This window comes from Phocoena sinus, chromosome 6 (genome assembly GCF_008692025.1).
Source record: "Phocoena sinus isolate mPhoSin1 chromosome 6, mPhoSin1.pri, whole genome shotgun sequence".
Classification (NCBI taxonomy): Eukaryota; Metazoa; Chordata; class Mammalia; order Artiodactyla; family Phocoenidae; genus Phocoena; species Phocoena sinus.
Genome location: NC_045768.1, coordinates 86,904,941 through 86,921,732, shown reverse-complemented (window position 1 = coordinate 86,921,732; position 16,792 = coordinate 86,904,941). Strand labels below are relative to the sequence as shown.

The following is a 16,792-nucleotide window of genomic DNA, read 5'->3' as shown; positions in this document are numbered from 1 at the left end:
CATTACGCGCATTTGGGTTTGTGTGGAGCAGCGTGTAAACTCTGACATGGTCCGCCCCACCTGCCCTCCCTCGGGCGCCAGTCCTCTCCCATTTCTGGGGGTTGCTTCAAAGAACTGAGTCATCCTACAACCTGCGTGTCCCGACTCTTCCCTCATCTCTTCCCTTTGAAATTATACTTCCCAGGTGGAGGTGAAGGCCATCCTCCGCTGCCTCACGAAGCTGCTCAGGAGTCCAGCCCTCTCGGCCAGGGATCTGCAGGCAGCAGCTGGAGAGGGCGGGGAGGGAGCTCCCAGATCGCCTGCCTGTCAGCAGCTGATCAGGCGCCTCCTGCTGAGCTTCCTGCTCTGGGCTCCCGGAGGCCACGCGATCGCCCGGGAAGTCATCACGCTCGTAAGTCTCCCCTTTTCTGGCATCCTGGTGCTCATTCTCATCCCAGGGAAAAGGTGGGTTATCACCCAAGGACCCAGCCTTTGAAGAGTGTGGGTACCAAGATGCTGTCCAAACGTGGCTGGACAGGCCGGGAGGGGACAGCTGGGCCAGACCCAGAGCCTGCCCTATGCGACACCTGCGTGGCACAGGAGAGGGAAGGGAGGCTCAGACAAGGGAGCGGACTTCTCCCAGGTCACACAGCTCACTGCCAGGGCCCACCGTGAAAGCTCACCTCCTGTCTCCCCAGGCTGTCGTCTTTCAGTTACAGTTCATGACTCTTCTTCCTCGTGAAGAGAAACAAGCCTTCAGTGAGAATATGGTCACTGCAGTGGCTCAAAGAATTTCATGTGTTAATTTTTTTAAAAGTTTGCTAATTACAAAGAGCTCCTTCTGGAAGCCCAGCTGACCTGAGGGGTTCTTTACGGTCTGAGTCAAACGTGGCACCGCTTATGGCATGGGACTCAGCAATGATTACTTGAATAATGACACTAAAAGCACAGGCAACAAAAGAAAAAATACACTGGATTTCATCAAAATAAAAAGCTTTGCAAATCAAAGGACACTATCTAGAAGGTGAAAAGACAAATTTTGAAATGGGAGAAAAATTTCGAATTTATACTTGGAAATATTTGGAAATCACGTATCTGATAGGGGTTTAATGTTTAGTGTTTAGACTATAAAAGGAATTTGTACAGCTCAACAACAGTAAAACAACCCAGTTCAAAAACTGGCAGTGAATTCAGACACCTCTCCAAAGAAGATGTACAAATGGCCAATAAGCATATGAATAAAATGTTCAACATCATTAGCTCTTAGGGAAATGCAATCAAAACCACAATGAGGTACCGCGCCATACCCACTAGGACATATACTATAAACCAAACCAAACAAAATGGAAAACAAGACAGAAAGTAGAATAGCGGTTATTAGGGGCTGGGGAGTGGTGCAGAGTTCCTGTTTGGGATAATGAAAACGTTTTGGAAATGGATAGCAGTGGTGGTTGTACAGCATTGTGAATGTACTTGATGCCACTGAATTGTACATACAAAAATGATTAAAATAGCAAATTTTATGTTATGAGCTCATCTGAAAAAAAAAAAACAAAAAACCACAATGTGCTGGTTCTTGGAGTTAGGTTTTTTTCTGTTTCTACTTTTTATTGTCAAATAAGGTATATACAGAAAGGTATAGCTTGATGAATTTTTGCAAGTCAAAAACACCCATGCAGCCAGCAACCAAATCAAGAAAGGAGTGTTCCCAGTACCCAGAGACCCCCTCCCGCTCCCCTCCAGGGCAGGCTCTGTTTGAACGTGAACGTGAAGAAAGTCCCAGTGACCAGTGGGACTGCCAAGAGCCTCAGTAACCAGTGCCCACAAGCGTCTCCTTGCTCCTAGGAGAACAACATGTGTGGGGTGGGCAGACCACGCAGCCAGCCTGTCAGTCCACCCTCTCGGGCTCAGACAGAAGACCTCCCAGAGCCTGGGTGTGGCCAAGAGCAGAGGAGGACTTGCTTGTCACCTGCTGGGTGCCATCTCCTCAGGGCCCGCCCCAGCACAAAGATCTGTCGTGTGCTTTTATAAAGTGCACATCTCACCTCCAAATCCATTTGAGGTGGGGAACTACATAGGTGAGAGTTAAATAATGTCCTCATATCTGTAGAACTTGGTATCAACCAACTTTTTCTCTGGCCAAGTGTAAATTATACTAGTCACTTTTCGGCCACTACCTCAGCCAGGTGATCAAGGTCAGCAGCACGGATAAGTCATGTTGATATGACGCGATGAACGTGCGCTTTACTTCTGTGGCCTTCCTACCCCAGGCTGACAGAAACCCCAGTTGAAGGACATTTGACAAAAGTACCTGACCATCCTCCTTAAGACTGTCAAGGTCATCAAAAACAGCAAAGTCTGAGAAGCTGTCACAGCCAAGAAGAGCCTAAGGAGGGATGATGACTAAATGTAATGAGGTGTCTTGGATGGAATCCTGGAACAGAAGAAGGACATTAGGGAAAAACTGAGGAAGAGTCTGACCTAAAGATAAGGTTAATAAAACATATTAATATCGGCTCATTAATTCTGACAAATGTACTATACTAATGTAAGATGTTAACAGGAAAACTGAGTGTAGGGGATATGGGATTTCTCCGTATTTTCTTTTGGGTCAAACTATAAATCTAAAACTGTTCTAAAATTGAAAGTTATTTTAAAAGTCAAAGGCAGACACTTCTGAATCATGCAGGTGCTGGTGGCATTTTTGTCGCCTGACCTCTGACATCCTGCCCAGGCCCTGGACACCTGTGGGAGGGGCCTCAGCCCGTGGAGCCTGCTCAGACCCGGCCGCCCCTCCTCCCTGAGCCTGCACCCTCCTGCTCCTCTAGTGTCCTGTCACCCTGGGAGTGGAGAGCAGGCCAAGGAGATCACGGCCGGCCCAGCACGTAGGGTGTGAGAGAATGTAACCCAGAGACAGCTCCTCAGAGACACGCAGGCCTCTGCTTCTGTATTGCAATCACATTTCCCTCCATTCTGGGGAGACAGTCCAGGTTCACAATGGACCGCCCTCAGGTCTCACCCACAGACTGGCTGCTGGGGCTCAGGAGCTGGGTCGTGTCACCAAGCTCAGGGTTGCCGCCGATGCTGGAGCCCCGTCGCCGCAGAACAGCTCACCTGCAGCCACGCATCAGCACTGCTGGTCTACACCTGAGCCTGGGGCAACCCGGCGCCTTCATTCACGTTCAGAAGTCAGCTCAGCTGCAAAAAAAGATTAACTAAAGGATGAGGCTCGGTGTTTTCTCTTCCCGCACCGGCTCCTTAGGGGGTGGGTGCTGGCCTCCCGGGCACCTTGGAGCCCGTCACAGCTGAGAGCGCCTCCTGGGCGCTGTCCTTGCAGATGTTCAGTAACTGTTTCAACTAACAAACATACCGGCCTTCCTAACTCGAAGCCTTCCTGCAGTGGCCACACAATCGGTTGAAGGCAGCCCGGCAAGAGCAGCTACCAACAGGACAGGTGGAAGGGGTCCACCCAGTGCCAGCCCCTCGTGGGCTCCTCGGTGCCTCCCTCTGTGAGCAGCCTGGGAAGAGCCCTGGGCCGGGTCTGCTTGGCCAGGAGCAGGTGGACGGCCTTTCTCTTTTAGGGGCTTTGGCATCACCACCCTCAGGACCCTAGCCCTGGCCTGGCTTTGATGTGAACTCAGAGAGGTGGGAGCAGGGCCAGCTTCTGGGCCCGGGTCCTGGTCTTGGCCCTCTTGTCTTGCCCTCAGCTCTGGAGAGCCGTGCTCGCTATAGGCTGTGCGTCTGAGCCCTGTCTCTTTGCGGCCTTCGATCCTCCTCTGAGCTGCCCCTTGTGCCATCGGCTCACCTTCCTCCTTCCTCCTTCCTCCTTCCTCCTCTCCTGGCCTCACACCCCAACCTCGGCCACAGCACACTCCCCCACTTCCTCAGGCTCCCGCACGGGCCCCAGGGCTCAGCTTCTGAGTCTCCACTGAATCCCTTCATCGGAACCCCCGCCCTTCCCACCCCTTGTTCTGCTTCTCCGCCCTGTTCCTGCTTTACCAGCTCCGCTCTCTCCTCGTTGAGCCTCGATGATGAGGGTGAGGCGCTAGCAGCCTGGCTGGTGCCCGGATTCCTGCTGCCCCTCGTCCTGCCCTGAGTTCACGTTTCTCTCTCCCTCTCCTTCTGTCTTCTGTTGCTGGACCATAGCAGTAACAGCCAAAAGTTAGCCAGAATCTGAAATATAGAGTTCAGTTCTATAATTGCTGAGCTCAAAATGAATTTGACCTCCACAAGGATGCCCTCAGCTGAGCCCTGCAGGACGCGGCTTCCCCTCCCTCAGTGGCAGTGAGGCAGGGTTTGTACGTGACCGGAGACAAAGTGGAACATGGGCATTGAGGTGGCTTGTAAAGAGGGTCAGTGATGGCACCGCTGCCCCGCGTCCGGCTCCGAGGAGCCCCCATGGTCCCTGGGCACTGGAGCGGGAGGCAATCTTCCCCCAGCTCGGGTCTGAGGTACTAAATTAACTCTTCTAAGGTGCCCCAGGGAAGCTCGTGTTGTTTCATCCGTAAAGTCATCTACAGCATCTGTGACTTCTGAGTAAAACCAAGAGAGGATTCTGTAGAAACCAAGAGCCACAGTGAACCCCACCCAGGCTGGCAGCCTGCCCCCCGACCCCAGCAGAGCCCTCTCAGCTTGGGCCACTGCCAGTAGATGGCCGGGGAGCACCAGTGCTGTCCAGGGGGCCCAGGGCTCCCCCCGCTGCCACTCAGTATCCGTGCTGCAGTGAGAGTCTGCCTTGACTCGTGGCCAGGGGTGGCCTGGGATTAAAGGCTGTCCTGGGCCCTAGGAGGGTCCTGGGTGGACCAGGGCGGCTGGTCACCCTACCAGAAGGGCACAGTGTGGACACAGAGGAGGAGCTGACCTTGGGCTACTCAGGCTACTTAAATATTTGATTCACACATGAAAAACGAACATGTGGTGCTCACTTTGGCAGCACATAGACTAAAACTGGAAGGACACAGAGACGATTCGCATGGCCCCTGTGCAAGGATGACATGCAAATTCGTGAAGCGTTCCATATTTAAAAGAAAAAAGAAATGAATATGTGGACTACTCTCAAAAACAGAGGTTCTCAATATGCTTGTGTCTAAAAAAAATCACAGTACATTCTCCACGCAGATAAATCGTTAGATTCTTATCCTCCCTTTATGGGTACCAACAGCTAAGGCTGTATTTAGCAGAACTGACAGTTCCTGTGTTTCCTGCTTCCCTTAAGAATCAAGTGTTAAAACCTTAGGTGCCTATTAACAAACGAGTGGGCCTGCCGCTAGCCCAAGAATGCCATTTATAAAGCAGGTGGCACTCCCTTCTCAGCATTTTCCAGTTCTCATAGTGGTGTGAGCCTTTTGCGGGACGTCAAGTCACAGCATACTCATTGGCCTCTGCTCCCCACGGCAAATAACCCCAAAGCTTGTGGTGGGTGTTCCAAGAAACGGCATCTGTCTGCAGCCGTTGTGGGTCTGAGAGGGCCAGCATTAGGAGATGGCTCTGCTCACTAGATGGCCCACCTCTGAGAACACATTCCCTTTGCTAATCACCTTGAAGACAAAACAAGAGCCCTTTGGAGCTGACAGGAGTGCAGGTGCTTTTGGGGGACAGGATGGTTACAGCTGGTCCGCTGGACAAAGAGATGAATCTGTCTGGAAAGTGTTTTAATTTGCCTTCTCTTCTGTCCTCATTGCAGATGGCTCAGACTGATGCAATAATGCACGAGATTATTGGCTTTCTGGACCAGACCTTGTACAGGTGGGACCATCTTTGTGTGGAAGCCCCTAGGTCGAGAAAACTGGCCAGAGAGCTCCTTGCAGAGCTGCGTGGGCAAGCCTAGCCCAGGCAAGTTAACCAGGGAGGCTACGCGATGAAATGGTGGGGCCGCTTCTTACGGCCTCTGTTTGTCGAATGCATTCCCTCTTTGAGTTGCAAGAATGAGCCATAAACATCTTGGCAAGATCTGGTAGTACATATTTTACAAAATGAGAAGTCAGGTGCTTTAGCCTGAATTCAGTGAGATTTACTCACTAATGACGGGATTATGGTCCAGCATTCCCTGTGCCTGTTCAGCCCGGATGTCGACTAGAGAATCACTCAAGAAAAGGCTTGGATGGGAGAACAGATTTTTATTTCCTTCCCCGCCCCCCCGTATCAAACCAAGATGCACAACTATTATTTGGATGTTGCAGACTCTTTGGACTAAGAAATTGGTCATGAACCACGGATCAATTTAGAAAGTAACTCAGCTGTTCCCACAGATCTCTTTCTTAAGAAGTCCTGTAATTGTTACTGGTGTTTCGTCTTATCCACCGGGACACTCTCTTGCTCCCCTAAGACGTTCTTCATCCAGGATAGTCAGGATCCCTCAAGTTTCCCTCCCGTGCCCCCTGAGCACAGCCCACCCAAGCCCAGTAGCAAGTAGTGGTGACGGGGTAGCAACACTGCTTAGCAATGAAATAAAGCCAGCTTTGGGGCTTTTTGCTTTATACTGGCTAAGCACTGGCTGTTACCAAAAGAGCTCATATTACCTCAAAGGTGGCTGACGGGAGGGTACAGGATGTGTTCTAGAAACATTGGAAGAGATTATGTCAGTTCTCTACTAACTAAAATGGGAATTGGAAACTTCTAATAAAGAATTGGGGGCTTCCCTGGTGGCACAGTGGTTACGAATCCGCCTGCCGGGCTTCCCTGGTGGCAGAGTGGTTGAGAGTCCGCCTGCCGGTGCAGGGGACACGGGTTCGTGCCCCGGTCCAGAAAGATCCCACATGCCACGGAGCGGCCGGGCCTGTGAGCCATGGCCGCTGAGCCTGCGCGTCCGGAGCCTGTGCTCCGCAACGGGAGAGGCCACAGCAGTGAGAGGCCCGCGTACCGCAAAAAAAAAGAATCTGCCTGCCAATGCAGGGGACACGGGTTCGAGACCTGGTCCAGGAAGATTCCCACGTGCCGCAGAGCAGCTAAGTGGGTGCGCCACAACTACTAAGCCTGCGCTCTAGAGCCCGCGAGCCACAACTACTGAGCCCGCGCACCTAGAGCCCATGCTCCGCAACAAGAGAAGCCCGCGCACTGCAACAAAGGGTAGCCCCCGCTTACCGCAACTAGAGAAAGCCTGCGTGCAGCAAAGAAGACCCAGCGCAGCCAAAAATAAATAAATAAGTAAATTTATTAAAAAAAAGAAAAAAAAGAATTGGCAACGCCAACATTAATATTTATTTCACGTTAGTTGAAGATATTTTTTTCCTTTCAGGTTTATTCTTTTGCTCTTTTGTGTATGATCTGTTTGTCGAGTGAGTCCAGACTTCTCTCACTTGGATTTCTGCATCAGTCATCTCTGAATTTCCCTCATTCTTGGTTCCTGTTTGAGGTATAAGTAGAGTTTTGATGTATTAGAGGTTGAGCTTTTAGGGCAGTTACTTGTTTTGGTATATGGATCCACCTGAAGGTCTGGAAAATTCCAAGACCTTCTGACCTGAGCCTTTCTTTAGAGAAATGTTACAGTATGAAAGGTATATTGTTAAAATACTTTTATCACAAGTGCCATCATCATATGCCTCCCTTGTTGAGGACGCCTCTCCTACGTTGGCTTTTGCCAGGGAAGCTGTGACCAACCTCTGTGGACATGAAGAAAAGGGCTTAGTTTGGTGGCAGTGAGTAACCCCTAAACCGAGCGGCCACTGGGAACCAGACCTCCCCGTGGGGAGTGTGCTTCCACGTGGACATCCATTCACACTGTATTTCACAGCAAACGATAAAAACAAGACGGGGGGCTTCCCTGGTGGCGCAGTGGTTGAGAGCCCGCCTGCCGATGCAGGGGACGCGGGTTCGTGCCCCGTTGCGGGAGGATCCCACATGCCGCGGAGCGGCTGGGCCCGTGAGCCATGGCCGCTGAGCCTGCGCGTCCGGAGCCTGTGCTCTGCAACGGGAGAGGCCACAACAGTGAGAGGCCCTCGTACCGCAAAACAAAACAAAACATAAAAACCAAAAAAAACAAGACGGTTATCTCAGATTGTTTAAGCTGCATTTCTGGAAAATCCCTTCCTGTCCTGACCTTACCTCAGTCTGTTTGTAGTATTTCCCAATTCCTTTACAAAGCGTCTAACGTTCTCCTAAGCCTTGGACTTGGATCAAAGAGGACAGAGCCCAAAACTATAGGGAGAAAAGGCATTAATGACCACCCATTAATACAGAGGTTATGTTATTCATCAGGACTTCATGATGTTTGCAGAATTTGTTAGCTTTTTCAAATTTGTAATTTGTTTTATAGTTTGTCATTCTAAATAAAAAGTCACATGGCACCTAATTTTGTATTCGTTAGGTATTATCTTTCTCAGAGAAAGCTTCCGTCTACTCCCCAATTATGGAAGCTTCAGGTCTCACAAAACCTAGATAGGTCTGCCCCTGGAAAAGACCAATTGTGGTTTATCTCTAGGTCTGGGAATCTTGCCACCAGATGTCTGAAAACTGCCAAGGAGAGTGACTGTAGGGCCGGCAGTCAGCAGGAGCTGCTAAAACCAAATGAAGTGCGTCATACATAAATACCCTTTTTTCCCTTTAAGCCAGACTTAACTGCTACCACTGAGTGTAAGCTGAACTGATCCACACATCGTCTCCCCCCATTTCTCAAGGGGGATGCGTCTGACAGAGCACAGCCCACCCTCCTGCTCGTTCCGCTGTTTCAGACTCATGGCCCTGGCGCTCCGGCCTCCCCGGGCTCCCCTGGGTGTCAGGAAGGAGGGACTCGGCTCGCGGCTCCACTCATCCTTGAAGCACGCGTCCCGGGGCTCCCACAGGACCCTGGCCGCTCCCGGTTTTACTGCAAGCAGCCTGCATGGGTTTTCTGGACGATCACTCTGCTTCCTGACACCGGGCGCTGAGGGCCTCTTATCTTGTCTAGGAGGCATCTGAGACAGCAGAGGGCACCTGGGGACAAGCCCCGGTCCGGGCGTTCCTGGACTCCGGCTTCTTCATTCGGCCCCGTTCTCGGCCCCATTCTTGCTGGGACAAGGGTACTAGACAAAAATGGAAGCTCTTCCAGAGGCCAGCAGAAAGCTACATTTTCCATCGAAGTGGAGGAGTCAAGGACAGGGACTGGAAAGGTATACCTGGAGAGGATGCAGACCTGGGCAGTGGGCAGAAATGCGAGGAAAATCTAAACTGAGCCTGTCCCTGTGTTACCCAAAGGGGCCTGGTGTTTGCACAGTGAGAACAAACGTGAGGAATGTTCTTCCTTATTCGACAAGGAATCCAAACTGTGCTCTCCAAGGAGGACGAGAATGAACTTGACTGTGTTGCTGTCCTTGCCTTCCTCTTCCTCTGCCAGCCCGTCACCACGTCACCCACAGCCGGCACTGCTGGTGATGGCATCCTTCCTCTGCCTGACACCGGGTGTGACGTGGATTTCGTCAAACAATCCTAAGTTATTAATCATCACCAAACCATCTCACTCTTAAAGAACCAAAATTAAGGCAAAATAAATGTGTCTTAAAGCCTTCTTGTAAAATTCAAGTCCACAGTTTGTTTATAGCATGGGTCCAAATCATCTCTCTCATATATAGACTGACAGTAATAAAGGAAGTTGATAATGTAGGACCTTCCCTTTTTCCCCAGTACTGACATAACTGTGATACAGCTTATTGTACTTGGTGTTTTGGGTAGGAAACTTGCATGCTTGGATACTGAAAGTTTCACACTTCTTAGCTTTTCTGTAGAAGTAGAAAGCCTCATAAATCAACGTTGAAAATCTCGACTTCTGGTGTTTCTCACAATATGATGAATCCATGTGAATCAGTCAGGATTCTTGGTTGCAAGCAACAGAAACAGACACGATGTTGAAAGCAAAAGGGAAGCAATCCAAAGGGTATGTAAAAGCCCACAGAATTGTCAGGCAGACAAGGCTTAGCTCTAGCCAGCCAGCAGCAGTGCCCAAAACCCAGCTTCAGAGTGGCCTAGTGAGGAAATTTCTGCTGCTGCTGTCACTGAATTCTGCAACCCTTGTAGCTCGTCCTGCAAGGTCTGCAACCTTCAGTGGCGAGACAGGCCCCTGCACCCCGCTCTTTGAAGGGCTGGCCACAGTCCCGGCTGCTGCATCTGACTAGAGATGCCCAGGTCCCCCACCCGCACTTAGGCCGTAAGGGGAGCTGGGAAAGCAAGTGTGGAGCTGGTTTCGCTTCTGTGACGGTACTGGACACCGCCAACTGCATCTCCCACAGACAGGAAGGGGCCAGAGCCTGGGCGGCGGAAGAGAATTAAAAACGTCCACAACACTACATATTGTCTACTCTTCTCGAGCACTGCAGAAGGATGAGTGCCATGCAGCAGCCCGATACTCTACTCAGTAAGAAAAGGAAGACGAGGGCCCTTAGCAGAAAGCCAGCGTGCAGGCATTTGAGGCTAGGCTCCTCCAGTGTGGCGCTACTACCCTGGGGACCGGGTAAGTCTCTGTGGCGGCGGCTTGATCCCACCCTCTCTGAGCTAGGTGCCAGCCTAGGAGCGACGATCGAAACTTTGTCCAGACATTGCCAAGTTGAGAACCACTGCTCTCTACCTGGTGGTTCTTTCCTTCTGGAAAGATATCCTGAATAGAAACAGTAACTGTCTTAGAGATATAAATTAGACTTAATAGAATCCTAATAGGAGAACTAGATGATCTGACTCCAAAATTCATGTGGAAAAGTAAACGTTCAAGAACAGCCAGGAAAATCCTGAAAGTGAAGTGTGATGGAGTATAATGAAGAGCACGCACAAATTCTAAAGCTCAACTCACTACGACGAGGGCCCGCCTTGGGGCTCCCGCCAACCATTCTCAGGCCTCCTGCACCAGCCTGGGCAGTACCTGACCCACTGGGTCTCCATCCTCCCTGACAGCTTCCTCTGGCTGGTGGAATATTCCAGGGCTTCCCCTCAGCCTGAGGGGGCTGGGCCCTGCTCAACCCCTGACCTCGGCCTGGCGGGTGCACACGGGCCCCCACCACGTGTACCCTCACTCTGCTGGGCTTTCCACGAGCCACCTCTGTGCAGAGGGGCCGCACCCTCCCCGGACCACAGACCTGAATACCTACAGCCCAGTGGCTGTTTCCACTGGGAGGTCAGGTGACCATGTCAAACTAACAGGTCCAAAGCTGATGCCACCCACCCCCTGACCCCAAACCAGTCTTCCGAAGTCAGTCGAGGGCCGTCCCGTCTCTCCAGGGACTCAGGCCCAACTCTGTAGTTATTTTTCACTCTCTCACCCCCACGTCTGAGTCACTAGGACGTCGCTGGATCGGACCGTTCCTTGCCCTCCTCGCAGACACCAGCATCTTCCTGCTCTCCCCGCTGCCGCCCTGGCCCCTCTGCAGCATCTCAGCGATCCCTTGCTGGCGCCATCATGCCACACCCCTGATCAGAGCACGACAAAAACTCCCGTCTTCATTCAGTAAAACTCAACACTCTCAAAATGGCTTTCAAGGCCCTACACGGTATGGGCCCCCTTTTACTCTCTGACTTCACCACCTAATATTCTCTGTGACCCCTTCACACACCCACCTGTTCCAGCCACGGGGGCCCAGGGCCTTTGCATGCGCTGTCCTGCACACACACCTTCCCCAGACATGCACAGCCATCCCTCACCTGCTCACGTCGCCACCTCCGTATGGCCTGACGCCCCCGTCTCCAGTGGCACCCCACTCTCCGCCCCTCAGCTTTCGTCCCTAACACATAACACCTTCTAGACCCCACGTAGTCTACTTATATACTTGACCGTCCCCTATACAAGTGCCTGGAACAGTTCCAGGCATACAACAGGTGCCCAGTATTTGTTGAATTAGTCCATACAGGGATTTAATATATGGTAAAGGCATTTCCATCAACAGGGAAAGATGGTGCTGAGAAATCACGTTGGAGCTCTACTTCTTAGATAATAATAAACACACACAAAAATGCCTAGCCCTCTTTCTTTACCAAAGTATCTGGAGGTTTCCTCTCTGGGGCTGTGGGTTTTCTCCAGAGAAAACTAGCAGTTCTGCTTGGAAAAAGAGGAGGGGTGAGGGTGGTTGGAAGGCTGCTGAGAAGACAGTCTATTACTAAGTACAAAATTAGTTTATAAAATCAAGACTTTCCTACTCCCAAAATGTAGAAAGAATGTGCTTGTATTTCATTAAGAATTTCTTGCTCACCTGTGGTTGGCAGACTTTCACATTAAACCCTGATTTCAGCCCCACTGAAATTTTCCCCCTCCCCACTGCCTGGGGTCTGCAAGTTCAAAGCCTTTGGGTCACTGCTTCCAAGAAGACTTCTTAGTCCTTTGAGGGGAGGAGAGGGTCCTTCTCCACGGGAGCGGGGGAAGGGGCCTGAGGCAGAATCCAAGAATCCTGTTTTCAGCCCTCAGGCCAGAAAGGGAATGCTTTCTATGCAAGATGCAAACCCAGACCCCACAGCAGGCGTGGATAGAACTGTCCATCGACAGGTGAGTGGATAAGCAAAATGTGGCATATCCATACAATGGAATGTTAGTCACCCTTAGAAAAGAATGAAGTTCTGACACACGCTACAACAGGGATGAACCTTGAGGATATTTTGCTACGTGAAATAAGTCAGACAAAAAAAGACACCATCGTTATGATTTCGCTCGTATGAGGTACCTAGAACCGTCAAATTTGGAGAGACAGAAAATAGGACGGTGGACATTTCTACCTTTTGGCTATTGTGAATAATACTGCCATGAACATCGGTGGACCAATACCTCTCTGAGTCTCTGCTTTCAGTTATTTTGGGGATACATCTGGAAGTAGAATTGCTTGATCATATGGTAATTCTGTTACCATACAGGTGCCATGGGCTGCAGGAGAGAATTCCATTCTCTTCCAGGTTACTGTTTAACAGCTGAGAGTCTCACTTTGGGGTGATAAAAAAGTTCTGGAGATGGACGGATGGTGGTGATGGCCGCAGAACAATGTGGATGTACCTAATGCCCCTGAACTGTACACTTGAAACTGGTTAAAATGGTAAATTTTATGTATGTGTTACCACGGTAGAGCATTGAATAAAAAATTTTTAAACTATATATCCTTTTATCTAGTAACAAAAAGCCAGTTCTTCAGAGCTGCCTTCCCCCACTTCAGGTTGCGTGGACCCACCATGAGCAAGTCTAGAAATTATCCCACAGACACACTGGTGCCCGGGCATATGCGAAATGCCCAGGGCTTTATCGCAGTGCCGCTTCACATCGCTGCCCACTGGAAACAGCTCACAGGTTCATCAGTAGAGGGCTGGTTGAATAAAGTAAACCAACAATCAAAGGGTAACACATACCTTTATGCCAGGCCCTGTTATCAGGGTTTTGCATAAATTAATTCATTTAATTCTCACAACCACCTGACGAAGTTGTCCATGGTTTATAGATGAGGAAACCAAAGCCCAGAGAGGTTACACAGGTGACAGCTAGCAGGGCTGGGATCTGAACAAAAGGACCTAAGGAGACTGTGACCACTGCCTCTGGAGCTGTGTGATGTCCAGACAATGGAGCCACTGAAAGAGCGGTGTACACCCTGCCGCGCGTGTGCGTAAGCCAGGCACGCGCGTGTGCCGCGGCACCGCCTCAGTCTCTGCCGCCACTCTCCTCCCAGCAGTGGCCTTGGAGGAGGGGCAGGACGAGGTGGGGCAGCGCGCGCCGTTTGTTGATATACTGTTTACATCTGTGATGTGTGCAAAAAGAATTTATAATCATCAGTGTGTGAAGGAAGATTTGTACTTGTCTGTTCCAAGAGAGACTCATTGTTAAATGACGCTGCAGAGAAAAGGAGGCCTCCATCCCCACCTGTAACTCAGAAAGGAGACCCCTGCACTGGCGCCCCTGCTCTGCCACCAGCACGGTGGCACCTTTACAGCCTATTTATAGGACTTATGTTCTAGTATTGGACAGGGAGTTTTCTAGAAAAAGAAGAGGTACCCCGACCTAGGAGAAGGGTGGCCTGAGGACCGGGGCTTTGGTCCCCCCAGTTGGGGCAGTCTGTGGGCCATGACCCAACTCCCCTGATGTCAATCTGTCCATCTGCCCAGCTTCTGCCATCACTAATAATCACTCTCTCTACAAAACGCCTTCTCCACCCCCAGCAGCGCTGAAGCCACAATTTCTGCAGTTCTCTCTCCCTCAACGTTATCATTTAATTTATTAAAGCAGTAAAATCATAAAGCTACAATTCCTTTCCCTTACGTCTTTTCTTTACAACCCAACATAAGGGCACCATTGTACCTGTACTGTCTCATCGGCAAACTCTAAAATTGGCTCCTATCTAATCGCTGATTTATCCCCATAATTCACGCTGTCTTGAGCCTCCCTCCTTAGACGTAACTGATATCAAAGTCCTGGGAGACTTAAATCTTGCAGTCAGAACGTGAAAACTGGAGGCATCACTCCTGCCTTTCTAATCTTACCAAGAACGTCCTCACCAGTCTTAGGACACACGCTTCTGCTTCCAAGGCCTGTCCTGCCAGACCTCATGTGACAAGGACAGCCTAATAGCGCAGAAATGAACTTTCCGACCTTGGGACTCCAGGCAGTGTAGTTAGGGCCCAACGGCAGGCAGTTTCAGCACCTCCTCCACCCCACAGGTAAGAACACCTTCTGGGCCAGGTTTTCAGTGGTGGAACCATCCCCAAAGGCCAGAGCTGGAGGAAATTACAGGCAGAAAGAGCACGAAGAAGGCTTAAGAAAACAGAAACCGCAACGTGTGCCCAGTCCCCTCTGCTTCCCAGACAAAGCCACAGAGGAGCTGTTTGGGAAGCAGGCGCAAGGCTCCCCGGCGGGGCAGAGCTCTGCCCCCCCAAGGTGGGCACCCTGTGAGGCAGCCCCAGCCGGCCCCCCTCAGCCGCCGCCCGGGCGGTGGTGAGCAGCCAGAAAAGGCTGGGGGCCTAGGCGGGTGACACAGGAGGCCGCGGACAGGTCTTTGGAGCAGTTCGTCCCATTTCGGACCTTGGGGCTGAGAAGCCAAATCCCTGAACTCGTTTCATCTCAAATGACACTTGGCAGGGCCGACTGGTTTTATGGGAGCTGTGTCTGGACCAGGGAAAACGTGTGGTCAGAGAGGTCTTTATCTGCATTTCTGCACTCACTCGCATTCCCAGACACGCACACGCAGACCAGCGCGGGGTTCTGGTACCATCACCAGCCCCCTTTCTCAGGCCCAGCCCCCAAGAGCGGGCTCCTCTGGCTGGTCCTCCCACCAGGGCCGGGTCTGCCTCTGCCCTGATGCTCTGATGCCAGGGTGCCCGGATGCCCACCCACCACCCAGGCAGGAGGCTCTCTCAGCAGACTGTGCTAGTCCTGGGAACCACTGGGAACGTTTGTAGTTTTATGGTAACTTCCTTCCGCCCCCAGGCTTGGCTGACAGCCTCCTCCCTCTTTTTTTCTCACACCCTCTCTAGTCATCAGACTGGAACAGAAATACCTCATTAGCCAATCAATCTCCCAGACAGCACCAAAGGATGGGAAAAGATCTATAAAACCTTGCCCGTGAATGGCCCCAACCAGCTTCTCCTCCCTTCCACCAGCCAGGGAGGGCGAGGGGGACAGTGGCCTGGGGGGTTAAGAGCTCTCCTCACTGAGCTTGGCCTCTGGGCACCGCCCTGGGAGGTCCAGGCCTGGGCTCACCACTGTCCTGGCACCTTGTATAGAGTCTTTGCCGTGGCTGGGCCCTGCACAGAGGGCTCCCCACCCTCTCTCTGCACCCTGAGGTGGTCCAGTCCAAGGTGCCCTGGGGAAGGGATGCTGTAAAGAATCATCTAGCAAAGCCCTGTCACCTGCTGGCACTTGTAACCTGGTGGCCAAGTGCCAGGGGGAGCATCTCCCTCGCTGACTTCTCAGGAATGGGGTGTGGCCAGCCTGCCGCCCCAGGGAGGCCACAGGCTTGGGACACCCAGAGTTCTGTTTGGCAGGAGATGGTGGGACACTGTGCTTACTTGCAGGGCAGGTCGGCCATGCAGAAGTTCTGGGCGGATTCCTTTTCACATGCCTCACCCTCCCATCCAGCCGGCTCCATCCATAGAAAGAGGAGGTGGCTGGCCAAGAGCATCATGCTCTAAAACAACTAGCCCTTGATGAGTCACTCAGCTTTTGCTTTCCAGCTGTCTGGGGGGTTACCGCTGCCTTTGGTGAGGCCGGCTGTGGCCGAGGCAACCCTTTGCGAGCAAACTGCCCTGCACGGCAGCCTAGCCGCCTCCACGGCACTGCTTGGGGCTTTGCTGAGTGTCCGTGCAGTCAGGCCAGTTGCAGGAAACCCAGAATGCATTGGAAATACCTGCCTGAAACCTTTTAGAGGTCTTCATTTGAAAGCGATGGGTTAACGTTAGGGATGAGGTTTGCTATTTCTGGTTGCTGCCACTGGGGCACTGGGTTCTGCCTAACACGACATCTCTGTACCTTTTTTGGGATGGAGACTGTAATTTCGATGTTTTGACGTGAAATTCCAATAAAGCTAAGTGCCTGAAACCCTTTAATCCTAAAATAGAGGCCAAGAGAGAGACCTGAACCCCTTCTCTTGACTTCTTTCCCATCTCCTCCCCGACCTCGGGTCCCGACAACCAGGCACGTGGGGACGGGTAGGGGAGCATCTCCATTTGTGGAGTCCTTTGTTCTCCGGGGAGAGGACAGTCGCTTGGCAATTAACCCCTTAACTCGCTCAGGGAACAAGATCTCCTCTTCTCACCCGGGTTTCACAAGCCCGCAAACCAGGCCGAGTTACCCCACCAACAGCTCTGGACCGACCATGGCGCTGAAAAAGCAAGCCGTCCTCTCCCACGACTGGCCCCTGCCGGCCAGGAATGCCGCCGGCGGTCCGGAGCCCGACGTACG

At 51.7% G+C, this 16,792-nt stretch overlaps 2 protein-coding genes and 1 non-coding gene across 5 annotated transcripts in view; 2 read left to right on the top strand and 1 right to left on the bottom strand.

The window, feature by feature from the left end:
* Window positions 1–7,126, top strand: part of FANCC (FA complementation group C) — a 275,783-nt gene extending 268,657 nt beyond the window's left edge. For all 3 annotated transcript variants that reach the window (XM_032636446.1, XM_032636444.1, XM_032636445.1), the window contains 2 exons: window positions 185–391; window positions 5,663–7,126. In XM_032636446.1, coding sequence (XP_032492337.1) covers window positions 185–391; window positions 5,663–5,806 — 351 coding nt within the window. In that variant the 3' untranslated portion in view covers window positions 5,807–7,126. The remainder of the gene's footprint in view (window positions 1–184; window positions 392–5,662) is intronic.
* LOC116756227 lies at window positions 4,897–5,003 on the top strand. Its single transcript, XR_004350595.1, has one exon. It is a non-coding gene; the product is annotated as a U6 spliceosomal RNA (small nuclear RNA).
* AOPEP (aminopeptidase O (putative)) overlaps window positions 7,122–16,792 on the bottom strand; it is a 371,738-nt gene continuing 362,067 nt past the window's right edge. Inside the window, exon 17 of the mRNA XM_032636442.1 lies at window positions 7,122–7,321. The gene's annotated coding sequence lies outside the window, so the exon portion shown is untranslated. The remainder of the gene's footprint in view (window positions 7,322–16,792) is intronic.